The 14,734-nt window shown below is 43.9% G+C and overlaps 2 protein-coding genes across 2 annotated transcripts; both read left to right on the top strand.

Moving 5' to 3' along the window:
* The first annotated feature begins 3,084 nt into the window (after nt 1–3,084).
* Nucleotides 3,085–5,391, top strand: LOC149399890 (putative E3 ubiquitin-protein ligase EDA40). Its single transcript, XM_089611104.1, has 4 exons — nt 3,085–3,247; nt 3,331–3,896; nt 3,973–4,316; nt 4,411–5,391. Exons 1-4 carry the CDS (start codon nt 3,184–3,186, stop codon nt 5,180–5,182), a joined length of 1,746 nt encoding a protein of 581 aa, XP_089467230.1. The 5' UTR covers nt 3,085–3,183; the 3' UTR covers nt 5,183–5,391.
* Nucleotides 5,392–10,844: 5,453 nt separating this feature from the next.
* LOC149399889 (uncharacterized) lies at nt 10,845–14,328 on the top strand. The gene is made up of 5 exons (XM_089611784.1): nt 10,845–11,460; nt 11,539–12,182; nt 12,522–12,704; nt 12,787–12,985; nt 13,448–14,328. Exons 1-5 carry the CDS (start codon nt 10,941–10,943, stop codon nt 14,113–14,115), a joined length of 2,214 nt encoding a protein of 737 aa, XP_089467910.1. The 5' UTR covers nt 10,845–10,940; the 3' UTR covers nt 14,116–14,328.
* Nucleotides 14,329–14,734: the final 406 nt, after the last annotated feature.

Below are 14,734 nucleotides of genomic sequence, written 5' to 3'. Positions count from 1 at the left end.
GAGGCGAGCTGAATTCTGGGTTTATGATGAGCCAATTTGGGAAGTCATTTTCGTCATTCTCCCCCTGACGAGCTGAATTGGCGAAGTAAGGACTGAACTCATGAAAAGATACATCCATTGAGACTGAATTTTTGTGATCGGGGTTCATAGCATTTGTAGCCTTTATGGGTTGCTGAATAGTCAAGGAAGATGCATTTGAGTGATTTTGGTTCAAGTTTACCTTGGCCATAAGAATGGGTGAAGACTGAACAGCCGAACACTTTCGCAGGTAGGGTTGAGATGAGTCGACAGTGAGGGTATGTCTCTAGAAGGACTTGAGATGGGATTTTATAGCCAAGGACACGAGATGGCATTCTGTTTATGAGGTAGGTGGCTGTGAGGACAGCTTCTCCCCAAAAATGAGATGGGACGTTTGAGGAGAACATGATGGCTCGGGCGACCTCGAGAATGTGTCGATTTTTCCGCTCGGCTACCCTATTTTGTTGCGGGGTATGAACGCACGAGCTGGAGTGAATTATGCCATGTGTTTTGAAGAAATCGCCGAGCTCAGAATTAAAGTAATCTCGAGCGTTGTCAGTGTGGATAATTTGAATGGATGTGTCGAACTGTGTTTGGATCATTTTGTGAAAGGTTTTGAATAGATTGGATGTTTCAGATTTTTGTTTCATCATGTATATCCAATTGAGTCTAGTGTGGTCGTCAACAAAGAGAAGGAACCATCGAACTCCAATGATATTGGGAACTTTTGAGGCCCCCCATATATCACTGTGAATTGTGGCAAAAGGACGAGATGGTTTGTACGAGGTGGGGTGATACGAGCTTTGAGAATGTTTGGCGAACTCACACATGTCACACTGAATGGAATTGATATTTTTATTGATAAACAAAGAAGGAAACATTGGTTTGAGATACATGAAATTTGGATGCCCTAGTCTAAGGTGATTGAGCATGATCTCTTTGTACTGGGGTGAATGTTGGGCGAGCTGACACATGGCGGGCTGATCTGGCTTGATGACATAGAGTCCGGTGCTTAGCTCGGCATTACCAATCTGTCTCCCCGTGACCTGTTCCAGAAACACACATGAACTTCCATCAAAAATAGTTCGGCACTTAGAGTCTTGGTTGATCTTATGTACAGATAAGAGATTGCATTGCAGTTGAGGCACAAAGAACTCCGAGTCTAGCTTCATGGACTTCGTCAAGACAACGGTGCCAATACCAGTGACTTGAGTTTTGGCTCCGTTGGCGATGGTGACTGATATGCTTTTATTGCAAGCGGAGTAAGTTGTGAATAGATTTCGATTACCAGTCATGTGATCAGTGGCACCGGAGTCGACAATCCATGCTGTGGGATTCTCTGAGCTTACATTGAGGGCTCTAGGAGAGTTACCTAGAGGGCCAATGCCCGAGTGTTCTCCACTGAGTTGGACTTGTTGAAGAAGCTTCTGGAGAATAGCGAGCTGGTCGTTGCTGAAGGGAGAGGAGTCTGAGGTCGAGGTCGAGGCAGCGGACGAGGTGGATACTAAGTTTCCAACTGAGTTAGGATCCTTAGTATCTTGGGTAGACTTCGAGCTCGGTGGTTTCCCATGCAGTTTCCAGCAGGTTTCTCGGAGGTGTCCAGGTCGTCTGCAATGATCGCAGTAGGGGCGAGGTTTGCGAGGTTTCTCTGTTGAGACGCGGGCTGTAAGAACTTCGTCTCCATGCGTGGTGAGGGCGGACGAGTCTGAGGATGAGCCCGGAAGTGAGCTCGATTTGATAACTCCCAGCATGAGTTTCCTCATGCTTTCCTCGTGTCTGATCGCGGAGAAGGCTTCACGGGGAGATGGTAGTGGTTTTGTACTAAGTATCCGACCTCTGACCTCATCAAGGTCTTGGTTGAGGCCGGATAGTAGTTTAAACACACGTTTGGTCTCCACTATCCTGCGGTAGATTTTTGAGTCTTCGGAGCTGGTCCACTGATGCTGTTCGTAGAGGTCGATCTTCTGCCATAGATGTGTGAGCGAGCTGAAGAACTGAGTAACAGACATCTCTCCTTGACGTAGGTCGTGGAGAGTGTTCTCAGTTTCAAACAGCTCGGACATATCTTCTGAGTTGGAGAAGATTTCTCTAGCTGCTTGCCAGATTTCTGCTGCCGTTCGGTAAAGGAGGAAGGTTTCTCCGATTTCGGGGAGCATAGAGTTTATGAGCCAGGACATCACCATGCTGTTTTCGGCCTTCCAACTCTTGAACGTCGAATCTTCGATCACAGGAGATGTGGCCACGCCTGTGAGGTAGTCATCTTTACCTCGTCCCGATATGAACATGAGCACAGATTGGGACCACTGTAAGAAGTTGTGGCCATTGAGTTTGTGGCTCGTGATATGTTGGGAGAAGGATTCAGATTGTGATTGAGTGGGCGTGGTCTGAGTGGTGTTCATGATGGTTGATTTTCCCTGCTCTGATACCATGTTGAAGTTTTAGAGAGAGAAGATAAAGAAAGAGAGAATCGGAGAAGAGAGAGTGTTTCGAGACTTTGAATATTTCTTGTATTTAATATTAATTTGTATCACCTATTTATACATAAGGTAGGTACAAGAGAGAGTGTAATAAATACATGTGTAAAAACTACTTCTAGGAAAAAGAGAATAATAAATATACACAGAGAGCAAGACATCGAAAATAACATGAGAAATAAATGTGACAATTTCCCATGAGGAATGAGTTCCAAGGAGAGGAATTCCGAGGCAAGCTCGACGCGGAAGGGCGAGCTGACGAGCTCGACGCGGAAGGGCGAGCTGACGAGTTCGACGCGGAAGGGCGAGCTGACGAGCTCGATTTCAACATACATCATCATCATCCCCGTCTGAACGCTTTCAATTCTCTCCACCAGTGAGTATTAACTTAGCAACCTAAAAATATGTACAATCATGGACACGACTTGTCAATTTATCTCATGAATGAAATAAAACGACGCGGTTTTAATGACCCATCATTTCAGAAATTATTTATTATATCCACGTGGATGAAATTGAGTAGCAAAGAGATAAACTGTATACTTGTTGTGTAAGGTATTGGCTGGGTTATAAAATAAGCCGAGTCTTTGCTATTCGTAAATAGAGAGGAAATATCCAAGTGGGATAACAAAGTAAAGAGAGTTGTGAAAAAGAAAAAAAGAAAAAAAAAAATTGAAAAAGAGTAGGAAGAATGGCGGTCTACAACGACGACGAGCCGATAGTCCAAGTCTCAGCCCAAGATGTTGATTCTTCAGGTAAACCATTCTTCTTCATCCGTGTGTTGATCACACTCGATATTAATTACGCTAATTTTAATTAAATTAAAAATGATGATCAGACTCAGATTCGGAAGGGGCGGCTTATGAAGCCGGAGACACAAAGCTGACCAACTACAACAGAACACAGGCTTCCCTGAAAGAGTCAAAGCTGAAGGTGTTGTTGGAGCTGACCGGCTCTGAGCGACTCGAAGACCGATTCCCTTTGGACCTCGTCGCCGTTTTGGATGTCAGCGGTAGCATGAAATCCGACGACAAGATCGGAAAATTGAGAACGGCGATGCAGTTCGTGGTACGGAAGCTCAGTCCCATCGATCGTTTGTCCATTGTCACTTACTCCACCGAAGCCAAGAGGGTCGAATCCCTTAGTCTTATGACTGATAGTCGTCAAGATGAGATGATCAATCGAGTCAAAGCCTTGCGAGCCGATGGTTATACCAACACATTCGCCGGCCTTCAAATGGCTGTCAAAGTTCTGAATGACCGCCGTTTCAAGGAGGATCGAACTGGTGCTATCCTTCTCATGTCCGACGGTGATCAGACACTCAAGTACGGCGATGCTCGCAATGTTCCCGTTGACCAATATCCAGTTTGCACCTTTGCTTTAGGGAAAGGATCCACAACTGAGGTATAGCAATTGTTGAAAGAAATAGAATTTTAGCAAAACCATACATAGATATTAAAAATATATATTATTTTTGTAGCTTCTGGAAGAGCTTTCGAAGAAAAGCGATGGGGGAACGTTCACTGATGTTCGAGATGAGGAAAAGTTGAGCAGAGCATTTGCGCTCTGTTTGGGTGGTCTTCTGAGTGTGGTTGTTAAGGATCTGAAACTGACCATCAAACCTTTCGATGGAGAATCGAGACTCGAGGATGTGTCTGCTGGAAAGTACTACGACGACAAAGAAGTGAATGCGGATAAGTCCATAACTATCTCCTTTGGCGATCTCTACAGCAGAGAGGTTCGCAAGATCTTGTTATACCTCTCTCTGCTTAAAGCTGAAGAAGAAAAGAGCACTGATGTTGTCCAAGTGAGCTACACATATAGGTAATTACTTACAATGAATTTACTCTCTGGAAAAATCAGCTATACAGATTTATAGGTCAACTAATCCTACATGTATGTATGTATGCAATTGCAGTTCTACTTCAAGAAAGAAGAAAGGGTTATTGTTCAAAGCCCCTCCAGTGACAATTACAATTGATCGCTTCGAGACAGCAAGCGATGAAGAGGTGCCAAAGGTGATAATCGAGGACAAACGTGCACAGACTGTGGATTGCGTGGCTGAAGCCAGAAAGCTCGCCGACGTCGGCCAATTCCCGGCAGCGAAGGACAAGATGAACGAAGCCAAGGATTCGTTAGAGAGCGTCAAGCACATCGATGATCCCGAGAAGATAATACAGGCGCTTCTGGATGACGTGGAAAAGCTGTTGGCCTTGATGGCAACGCCGGAGCTGTACAACACAGAAGGGAAACGATTCATATCTTCGTTCCTGTCATCTCAGCTTCTGCAACGCGCTGTCGATGGCCATATGTTGCACGCCACTCCGCTCATGCTCGACTATGTCAACCAAGCCCTGGAATTCGTCAAAGATCCGACCAAACCGCCGCCCAAACAGGATGATGATTTGAAGGAAGAGAAAGAGCGACAAGCAAAGGAGAAAGAAGAGAACGAACGAAAGCGGAAGGAGGAAGAAGAGAAAGCAAAGAAAGAACGAGAATTGAAGGAGGAAGAGAAAGCAAAGAAGGAACAAGAGCGCAAGGAAGCAGCAGAGAGAGAGAGACTTCTTCAGCTAGAACAAGGTGGCAATCTCCGTCCCATAATTCAAGCTCTCACCGCGTTCTTCACTGGGGTCATTGAGTCTCTCAAATCCTTTTTTGACTCTCTCAAAAGGATGACCGGACGTGCTTAAATATCGCCTACTATAACTGCAATTTTAGTTTTCCTTTTGCTTTCCGTCTCCACCTCCTAATAAGGTTTTTTTTCATTTTCTATAATATTGTTTTATGAGTTTTATTTTCTTGTATGAATTTGCCTGTTGTAAGATTTATTTGAGTTCCCTTTCCGTTATGTATAATTAAGCTGTTTCAAAAATGCCACAAGGAACTTTACTATATTGTCGATGAGATCACACGAGCTATAATTTATGCTGTAGATGGATTTGCGAATGTTTTAACCGTTTCTCATTACACTACACTAAATACACGAGAACTGTACGTACCAACTTTTTGGGCAATAATTTCTTGGCTAGGATGACGGCTTGAGTCCCTCGAACTATACTTGATTGTCAAGCACCACGAGTGAAGGATCAAACCTATAAACTCGAAGAAAATTTTACTGGAATTTGAGTGTGATCAGCTCAAATGAACTTAGAGACTAGACATGAAGTTCTAAGCCTCAAAGACACAAAACTCAGCAATAGAGAGTGAGAGAGAACTGTATGGCCGAATGCCATTTGTAGTAGTTGTTAAGCTGTTTTTTGGTTCAACACTAATGGACACGTGACGTGAGCGGACTTGGCCACGTGTCTTCGAATATGTGAGATTAGTAATGGGATATTCCTCTTATCGAATGAAGAACGAGAGAATTGGTTTCTCAAGCTCTTGGACACGATCGTAGAGGAAATATAATTTGGCTCGAGGGCCTCGGGTTTTGAGAGAGAGTGAACTTATCTCTCCCACTCTAGAGAGAATGGAAGGTGATCGTTCCTCGTTTTTGTGTGTGTAAATGTGTGAGTGGAGTGTCTTTGATTCTCTTTGTTCTTGATTTCGGTCTCAAAGGTGTTTCTAGTGAGAGAAATAGTTGAATGGAGGTTTTGACAGAGTCTAGTTAGAGAGAGAAAAAGCCAACCCTTGACAAGAGTTTGTCTCAGGTATTTATAGTAGAGTTGTGAGGGTCGGGGTAGTCTCGTCATTTGGCCATTATTGGAAGGACGGTCCTGTTTAGAAGGGGACGGACGAGACCTACCAAGGGGTTACGGGACGTACCTACGGGTCACGGGACCTGTCGGGGTCATGGGACTCGCCAGGGGAGTCACCAGACGTACCCGCCTGTCATGGGACCTGCCAGGGGGTCACCGGACGTACCCGCTGGTCATCGGACCTGCCAGGGGGTCACCGGACGTACCCAAGGGTCACGGGACCTGTCAGGGGGTCGCCAGACTCGCCAAGGGGGTCACCGGACGTGCCCAAGGGTCACGGGACCTGTCAGGGGCGTCACCAGACTCGCCAAGGGGGTCACTGGACGTGCCCAAGGGTCACGGGACCTGTCAAAGGGGTCGCCAGACTCGCCAAGGGAGTCACTCGACGTGTCCAAGGGTCATGGGACCTGTCAGGGGGTCGCCAGACTCGCCAAGGGGGTCACTGGACGTGCCCAAGGGTCATGGGACCTGCCAGGGGGTCACCGGACGTACCCGCTGGTCAAGGGACCTGTCAGGGGGGTCACCAGACTCGACAATGGGGTCACTGGACGTGCCCAAGGGTCACGGGACCTGTCAGGGGGGTCGCCAGACTCGCCAAGGGGGTCACTGGACGTGCCCAAGAGTCACGGGACCTGTCAGGGAGGTCGTCAGACTCGCCAAGGGTGTCACTGGACGTGCCCAAGGGTCACGGGACCTATCAGGGGGGTCGCCAGACTCGCCAAGGGGATCACTGGACGTGCCCAAGGGTCACGGGACCTCTCAAGGGGGTCGCCAGACTCGCCAAGGGGTCACTGGACGTACCCGCTGGTCAAGGGACCTGTCAGGGGGGTCACTAAACTCGCCAAGGGGGTCACTGGACGTGCTCAAGGGTCATGAGACCTGTCAGGGGGTCACCAGACTCGCCAAGGGGGTCACTGGACGTGCCCAAGGGTCATGGGACCTACCGGGGGGTCACCGGGCGTACCTGCTGGTCAAGGGACCTGTCAGGGGGGTCACCAGACTCACCAAGGGGGTCACTGGACGTGCCCAAGGGTCATGGGACCTGTCAGGGGGTCACCAGACTCGCCAAAGACGTGACACGTCCTATTCCGGGTCATGAGGCGTGAAACTACCGATGACGTGGCCCCTTGTTCTGCTCGGTCGGGTGACTTGACTTGTCCTGCCAAGAGGCTCGTCTCGTCTCGCCGGGGGAGTAGCGGGACGTGACGCGTCCTATTCGGGGTCATGAGGCGTGAAACTACCGATGACGTGGCTCCTTGTCCTGCTCGGTCGGGTTACTTGACGTGTCCTGCCAAGAAGCTCGTCTCGTCTCGCCGGGGGAGTAACGGGACGTGACGCGTCCTATTCATGAGGCGTGAAACTACCGATGACGTGGCCTCTTGTCCTGCTCGATCGGGTGACTTGACTTGCCCTGCCAGGAGGCTTGTCCTTGTCTCACCGGGGGAGTAACGGGACGTGACGCGTCCTGTCCGGTCGGGTGGCTGCCTCCAGTCCTGGGTAGCCGAACGTGATGTGACTTGCCAGGGTCATAAGGTATAAAACTACCGATGACGTGACTTGCCAGGGTCACAAGGTATAAAACTACCGATGACGTGACGTGACGTGACTCGCCAGGGTCACAAGGTATAAAACTACCGATGACGTGATGTGTCGTGACTCGCCAGGGTCACAAGGTATAAAACTACCGATGACGTGACGTGACGTGACTTGCCAGGGTCACAAGGTATAAAACTACCGAGGACGTGACGTGTCGTGACTTGCCATGGGATGTATAAAACTACCGATGACGTGGCCCCTTGTCTTGTCGTGATTCTCTTTGGGACAGGCCTCGCACACGCGTCTTTTGGGTTGGGCCGTAACTTTTCTTGTGAAGGGAAAATGACCCATAACAGTAGTTAGTGTCGAATTCTCTTTCAATGCATATATTTATAGAGCTGATTTGAATTTAGATTGTGAATGGCGTCATTGGATTTACTTTAACTAGGATTCTCTCTTGACTCCTTACTTTGACAGAAACCCGTCTCCCTCTTTTTATACACAGCCAAATCTTGATCCAAGTGAAGTGATCACAAGCGTGACAAGTCATTAATCCTTTAAATTAGCTTAGTCGTTATCTCGCGCTCGTGTTTTCAAAACATTTCAACAATAACTGTTTCTCTTTTTTCCGGACAAAAAAAACCCTTTTTTTTAGAAATCTAGTCAATAATTATTGAAATATGATCAACAGTTATTAAAATCTGGTTAACATTTATTAAAATATGTTAACAATTATTGAAATATGGCCAACAGTTATTGAAATCTGGTTTACAGTTGAGATATGGTTAACAATAATAAAATCTGGTTCAAAATATTGATACATTAAAATCTTGTTAACAGTTATTGAAATCTGATAAACGATTATTGAAAATTTGGTTAATAGCTATTAAGGTGAAAATAAACACTTCAAAAATTAAAATGGCTATTAATGAAAATTAAAAGGTTCAACAACTAATATTGAAAAATAATACAGAAAACAACTACTTTCGGCTATTTTCACAATTAGATTTTGGTAAAGAAACTTTGACATCACTAATACTTATGTCCAATCCCCATTGAGAAAGGACACTGTTGTAATATTTGAAGCCCAAGACCGAAGCCCAATAGGCAAGGGACTTAAGAATTGGGTTTGGGCTGAGTCTTGATGGTTGGGCCTAAATTGTTTGATTGGCTTGCTGAGATATTTTTTTGGGAAATAGTCTCAAGGGTCCCTAGTCTCAATTAGTAGTAACTTTGATATTTTGAACCAAAATAAGTTAAATTATATTTTTTTTACATTTTTATTAGTAATTATAGACCTATATATCTACAATTGTTATTGGCCCCGTTTGGCATAACTTTGTTTTTTTTAAAAATGTTTTTAGATTCAGTTTTTGAAAAAAATTGTTTTTTTCAAAAACAGACAAAGTGTTTGGTAAACTGTTTATAAAACAGCTGTTGTTGATAACAAAAACTGATTTAGCGTTTGGTAAAATAAATATATTATAGTAAAAAGACTAAAATAGATATGTTCTTAAAAATTAAATAATAATTATTAATATGCTTATTTATATACATATATATATATATATATGAATAATATTTTGTATGAGGATATTACAGTAATTTATATATCAAACTTAAAAACACTTTTTCTAAAAGCTAAGAATCCTAGTTTTTCCATCTCATGTACAAAATCTAAAATCGTTTTTGAAGTTTTTTGTAAAAACAGTTTTGCCAAACACCAGAACAGTTTAGTTTTTTCTAAAAACAAAAACATGGTTTTTTCTAAAAAGCTCTCTAAAATCCCTTTATTTTCCCTTTTTTTATTGAATCTCTCGCACCGAGTTCCTCTGATCATCTTCTTCGTCGTCTATCTCCGGAAAGTCACCAGAAAGTGCACCGCGCTGGAGACTCTATCGAAGCCACCGTATCGCATCCCTTACTCCGCTCTCCGCCTCTCGCCGCCTCGGCTAGGATGGATTCGGTCCGGTTTTCCGCGGCTCTCCGTCCCCGAAGCTCATCCTCGCCCCCATCAAGGTCACGGACTCAGGCTCAATCCAGGGCGAGCAAGAGTTCCAGAACAAGCTTCTCTTCGCCGCCTCCGTCTCCGAGTCTCCGTATATCGTTTCTCTCCTCGGATTCTCATCTGATCGCAAGCGCCGCCGTATGTTGCTCGTCTACGAGCTCATGCCGAACAAAAACTTCCAGGACGCTCTCCTCTATCGAAAGTGCTAGGAGCTCATGGAGTGGAAGAAGAGATGCTCCGTCACAGTGGATGTAACCAGAGGTCTGGAGTATCTCCACGGACTCGATCACCCGATCATCCACGGCGACATCAAGCCGAGCAACGTTCTATTGGATATGTCATCAAGATTGGAGATTTTGGCCTAGCTAGGTTGAAATTGGATTTGAATAGCCAGATTGAGATCGTCGTCAAAAGTAACAGCGGCAGTGGCGACACCGTGGAGGATTACGGCTCAGTCGCGAAAGAGACCGAAAGCGTCACAACTGTCATCACTATCTTTTTCTTCTTCTTATGTTTTTCGGTTTTGAGTGTTTTTGTTATCGAACGGTGGATTAAAATTTTTGAAAGCATGATTAAGTATTTTGACTCTTCGTTGCAGATGACTATATTTCAAATATTATGTCGCTTGTTGGATGATTAAATATTTGGGTTGAAGGCACGATTAAATTTTTTGAAATAATATAAGTGCATTAAAAATAGTGGATTAAAATTTTGGACATCTAGATTAATTATTTTGAAATATTAGAAAAACGGGTTCACTCACACATTAAGGGTATTAGTCTTTTAACATTATAAATGGTTATAATGCACTAACTCATGAAACCTTGACTATTTTGTTAAACATTAAGTTTGAAATTGCTACTTTATAATAAAAAATAAAAAAAATTAAAAGACTTTTTAAAGTCGTTCCCACTCCCTAGCAATATAATTATATGTCTACCAAATAATTGATACCACAATAATTATATGTCTACTAAATAATTGAGACCACAGTAATTATACTCTACCAAATAATTGAAGCTTTCATCCAAAATTGATGTCACATCATGATGAAAATTGTAACATATATATCAAAATTAGAAAAGAGAGAGAAGTAGAAGTAAATACATAATATGTTCCTCTAAGTCAGTCAACGCCAAATTTTTATGTAAGCAATTTGAATAACAGGCAGCTAGATAAAAAAAAAAAAAAAAAAAAAAAAAAAAAATGGGAGAGAGCAAAGGAAGCATCGCCTTCTTTCCATCTTACAGACCGCCGGTGCCGTTGGACATTTACTCGTGTCCTTTGGCCGGAGCTCCAGTTTCCAAAGAAGACGAGACTCTGATGATCACCGATGAAGGAAACAACACCTTCGCTTACAATTACAACGGCGCTCTCATCCCTCCCAACTCTCTCAAGAAACTCGTTACTCGCTCTCAGCTCGCTTCTTCCAAAGTTGAAGATGTCGACTCGGGTCTCGTTTTTGCCTCCGAGAGAGGCGAAGTTCAGCTTGAGATCCTTCACATAGCTCTCCGCTTAGGCGACAAAGTTGAAGTGTTTAGCTTGGCCGAGATCTTCGGCGCAGCTGACTTCAATGGCGTTCGCATGGAAGACAGTGGTTGCTTCACCGATGACTATCTCGTCTACGTCTCCACCAAAAAAGCGCATCCTAAACGCCGACAGCCTTGGACTGCCGTGTATAGAACCCATCTCATCACCGGGAAAACAGATCGCCTCACTCCGCAAGGTAACTAATTGAATTTTTGTTTATTGAGCTCACTCGGCAATGCGACTAATTGGAATGTAATCATGAATATTGGAACAGGCCAAGCTGATTTAAACCCTTCGGTGTCGAAATCGGGGAAAATGATAGCCGTGGCGTCGTTCCAGAGAAGGACAGGGGAAGAGAGTGGGTGGATGGGAGAGATTGAAGATCTGAGGACGAGCATTTACGTGTTCGACGTCGAAAATCCCACGAAACGCGAGCTGGTCGTGGAAAACGGCGGATGGCCAACTTGGGGAAGCGACTCCGTTTTATTCTTCCACCGAAACGTCAATACCGATCCGGAGAAACCGCCCTTGTGGGCCGTGTTCCGCTTCAAAGCCGACATCCGAAAAATCCTCGACGGCGGCGCTGTCGCTGACGTGTCGTCGATCCGACGTGTGCTTCCAACACAGATCGACGGCGTGGCGATCGATTCGAGAACTCCGGCTGCGATCGACGAGAACAGAGTCGCGGTGGCCACTATTCGCCTCGCCTTCGACAGAAACGATTTGGCCAAAAAGCGTACGGCTGATCAGTATCGGCATATCGAGATATTCGAATACTCGGAAACTACTGGAAAGCAAGTGGAGCCAATTCAACTCACTTCAGTCATGGGAAAGATGGATGACCACTACAATCCATTTGTGATGCATGGGAGTAACCGAATCGGGTATCATCGTTGTAACACGGAGATTCTTGATAAGGTACTTTTAATACTTCACTGCAACTACGTGTACATACTGATAACTTTGCAAAAGAGAAAAGAGATTGACAGAGAAACGAAAAAGAGACTGAATATTATTAGGGTTACATTGTGAATTGCTTGTCCAATAATACATCAAAGATTAATATAAATAAGCAAGATAATAAATAGCGTAAAACTAAACTACCCTTACATCATGCTTGTAATTACTATGCTAACATTCCCCCGCAAACTCACGATGCTACAACGATAAACATCGTGAGTTTGCGAGGGAATCTTAGCATAGTAATTACACATACATTGCATATACAGTAATTACATGTAAATAATATATGTATAGTGTGGAGGTCATCGAGCAAGGCAGTTCCAGAAGCTGGAGTCTCCGGATACAGAATTAGGATTGTTTAGAGTGTCGGGGGTGTTTCCGACATTTTCCAGCGACGGAAAAAGGCTGGCATTTGTTGACAATGAGTTCAAGTCCATTTGGGTCGCCGATAAGAAAGGCTTGCGTGTTGTTCACAAGGTACTTCAAATTTAAATCTGCAGTCATTAAATGACTTGCTTAATAAACCGAAATAAGTATAAGTGTGAGTTATGATATACAGACGAGACCCAACAACTTCTTCGCGCCAGTTTGGAACCAAAACCCGGATATGGACACACTGTATGTGTGTGAAGGGACTGCTTTCGATGCTGAAAAGGAATTGCATATCTGCGCTATTAAACACGTCTCTGCCGCAAGACAGCAACGCCAAATACTCACCAAAGTGGCTAATAACGCCTGCCCATCCTCTAATCCAGACGGTAACTGCTTTCCCTTTAATCTTATATGAAATAAAAATCCTATCATTTGACCTTAAACAGTTAATTTTAGAATTTTTAGAATATTATTTTTTTAATAAAAGTTGTTTGAGCGTTGAATTTTTGTAAGTATTTATTAGCTAAATAGTCAATTTAGAATTATGAATTTGTAAAATAGTCAAAGTTTTTCATAATTTAATGAAATAGTCAAAATGTACATTAATCCGGTTTAAAAAAATTTTTTGACCCCAAGATTAATTTTTTGAAAGTAATAAATTGTTTATAATAATTTCAAAAAATTATTCAAATGCTACACATTTATAGTTTAAGGACATAAACGCTTAAAAAAAAGAAGAAGAAGAAGTTAGAAAAAGTTCAGGATTATTATATAAAAAAAATCCTTGTTTGAATTAGCTCTCAAACCTATGAATCATTTTATGTGGATGTTGAAACTCAATGCAACAGGGACAAAACTCGTTTTTCGATCTACAAGAGACCATCTGGGCAGCGAAACGAAGCACAAGAATCTATACATAATGGAGGACGCTGCGGTCGGGGAATACGGTGACATGGAAGAAGATGAACGTGTAACGAGGATAACATTCGGAGACCACACCGACACACATTGCCAGTGGTCTCCTCGCGGAGATTGGATCGTATTCTCATCAACCCGAGACAAGCCTCCAGGCACGCCCGAAAAGGACAACGGACTCGACCCCGGATTCTTTGCCATCTTTCTTCTGAGCGTAGAGAAGCCAGATGTCGTGATAAGAGTGGCCGGAAGTGGGGACGGGCTAGCGGGCCACATGAACCATCCGTTCTTCAGTCCAAAAGGCGACAGCATCGTTATATGCGCTGACCTGGCCGCCGTTTCTACGGACCCGGTGTCTTTGCCCCTCTTTATACACTGTGTGAGGCCTTACGGAGATATATTCACGATCGACATCGACAACACCGACATTGAGAAGAACGAGAATGTGCAGAATTTTAAGCGTATCACGCACAGTAGATACGAGTACTCGGCTGCGTCGTGGACGGAATATCCGACTACGGACCTGAACGCGGCTTGGAATCTACAGCTGGCAAACAATAAGCGATTTACGACTACTGGGCGTAGGTGTACTCGTTCATGAAGATCGGTGCTTATCATTGAAGTTACTTTGTGTTTGAATTGTTCTTCAACTGTTTGATTTGCCAATTTTGGACAACGTTTTATTCCCTTTGGTAAGTTCATTTTCAGGGCCTGTGAATCTCCCAAAATATTCTTTTCATGGTATCACTTGATCCAATCCAACAACAAAAACACTATCTTGGTGTTAGCAAACCCATCAAACTTATGTTGATAAGCAGGAAAATGATTGACAACATTACATTACCAAGATCATTTTTTTGTTGTCTTTCCTTTTTCAGCTTGCACCCAAAACCGGAAAAAGGAAAAGAAAAACAGAACTAATTAAGGCATTAACAGAGAATGAACCTCGAGTTGCACTCACTTAAGCTCAAACTGGAGAGACTTACAGTCGCCTGATTATACGTATCAGATTACCAAATTCTTAAAGCTTTCACACAAAGCTCACACAGTCTCTATCCACAACATGTCTATTCGGTCGTTTTCTCAACCAATTCCGATTTCAAAAGCTCTAATTCCTGTGTCCAAATCATCATTGGGGTTCACTCTTAATGATCGCCACTGTAATAAATAAATAAAAACAAGTCAATATACAAGGTGGATCTGCTCATTCGTCAGATTTG

The sequence above is a fragment of the Urtica dioica genome, chromosome 4 (assembly GCF_054948205.1).
Source record: "Urtica dioica subsp. dioica isolate 48M chromosome 4, U.dioica_male_clone48M_v1_H2, whole genome shotgun sequence".
NCBI lineage: Eukaryota > Viridiplantae > Streptophyta > Magnoliopsida > Rosales > Urticaceae > Urtica > Urtica dioica.
This window is presented reverse-complemented; position numbering and strand designations above follow the sequence as displayed.

Excerpts from the sequence above, each read along its gene's own strand:
- LOC149399889 (XM_089611784.1), top strand. The coding sequence starts at position 10,941 with ATGGGAGAGAGCAAAGGAAGCATCGCCTTCTTTCCATCTTACAGACCG. Across the intron at positions 12,183-12,521 it reads ACACGGAGATTCTTGATAAG|TGTGGAGGTCATCGAGCAAG; the intron begins GTACTTTTAATA and ends ATATATGTATAG. Across the intron at positions 12,705-12,786 it reads GCTTGCGTGTTGTTCACAAG|ACGAGACCCAACAACTTCTT; the intron begins GTACTTCAAATT and ends TATGATATACAG.
- LOC149399890 (XM_089611104.1), top strand. The coding sequence starts at position 3,184 with ATGGCGGTCTACAACGACGACGAGCCGATAGTCCAAGTCTCAGCCCAA. Across the intron at positions 3,248-3,330 it reads CCAAGATGTTGATTCTTCAG|ACTCAGATTCGGAAGGGGCG; the intron begins GTAAACCATTCT and ends AATGATGATCAG. Across the intron at positions 4,317-4,410 it reads CAAGTGAGCTACACATATAG|TTCTACTTCAAGAAAGAAGA; the intron begins GTAATTACTTAC and ends ATGCAATTGCAG.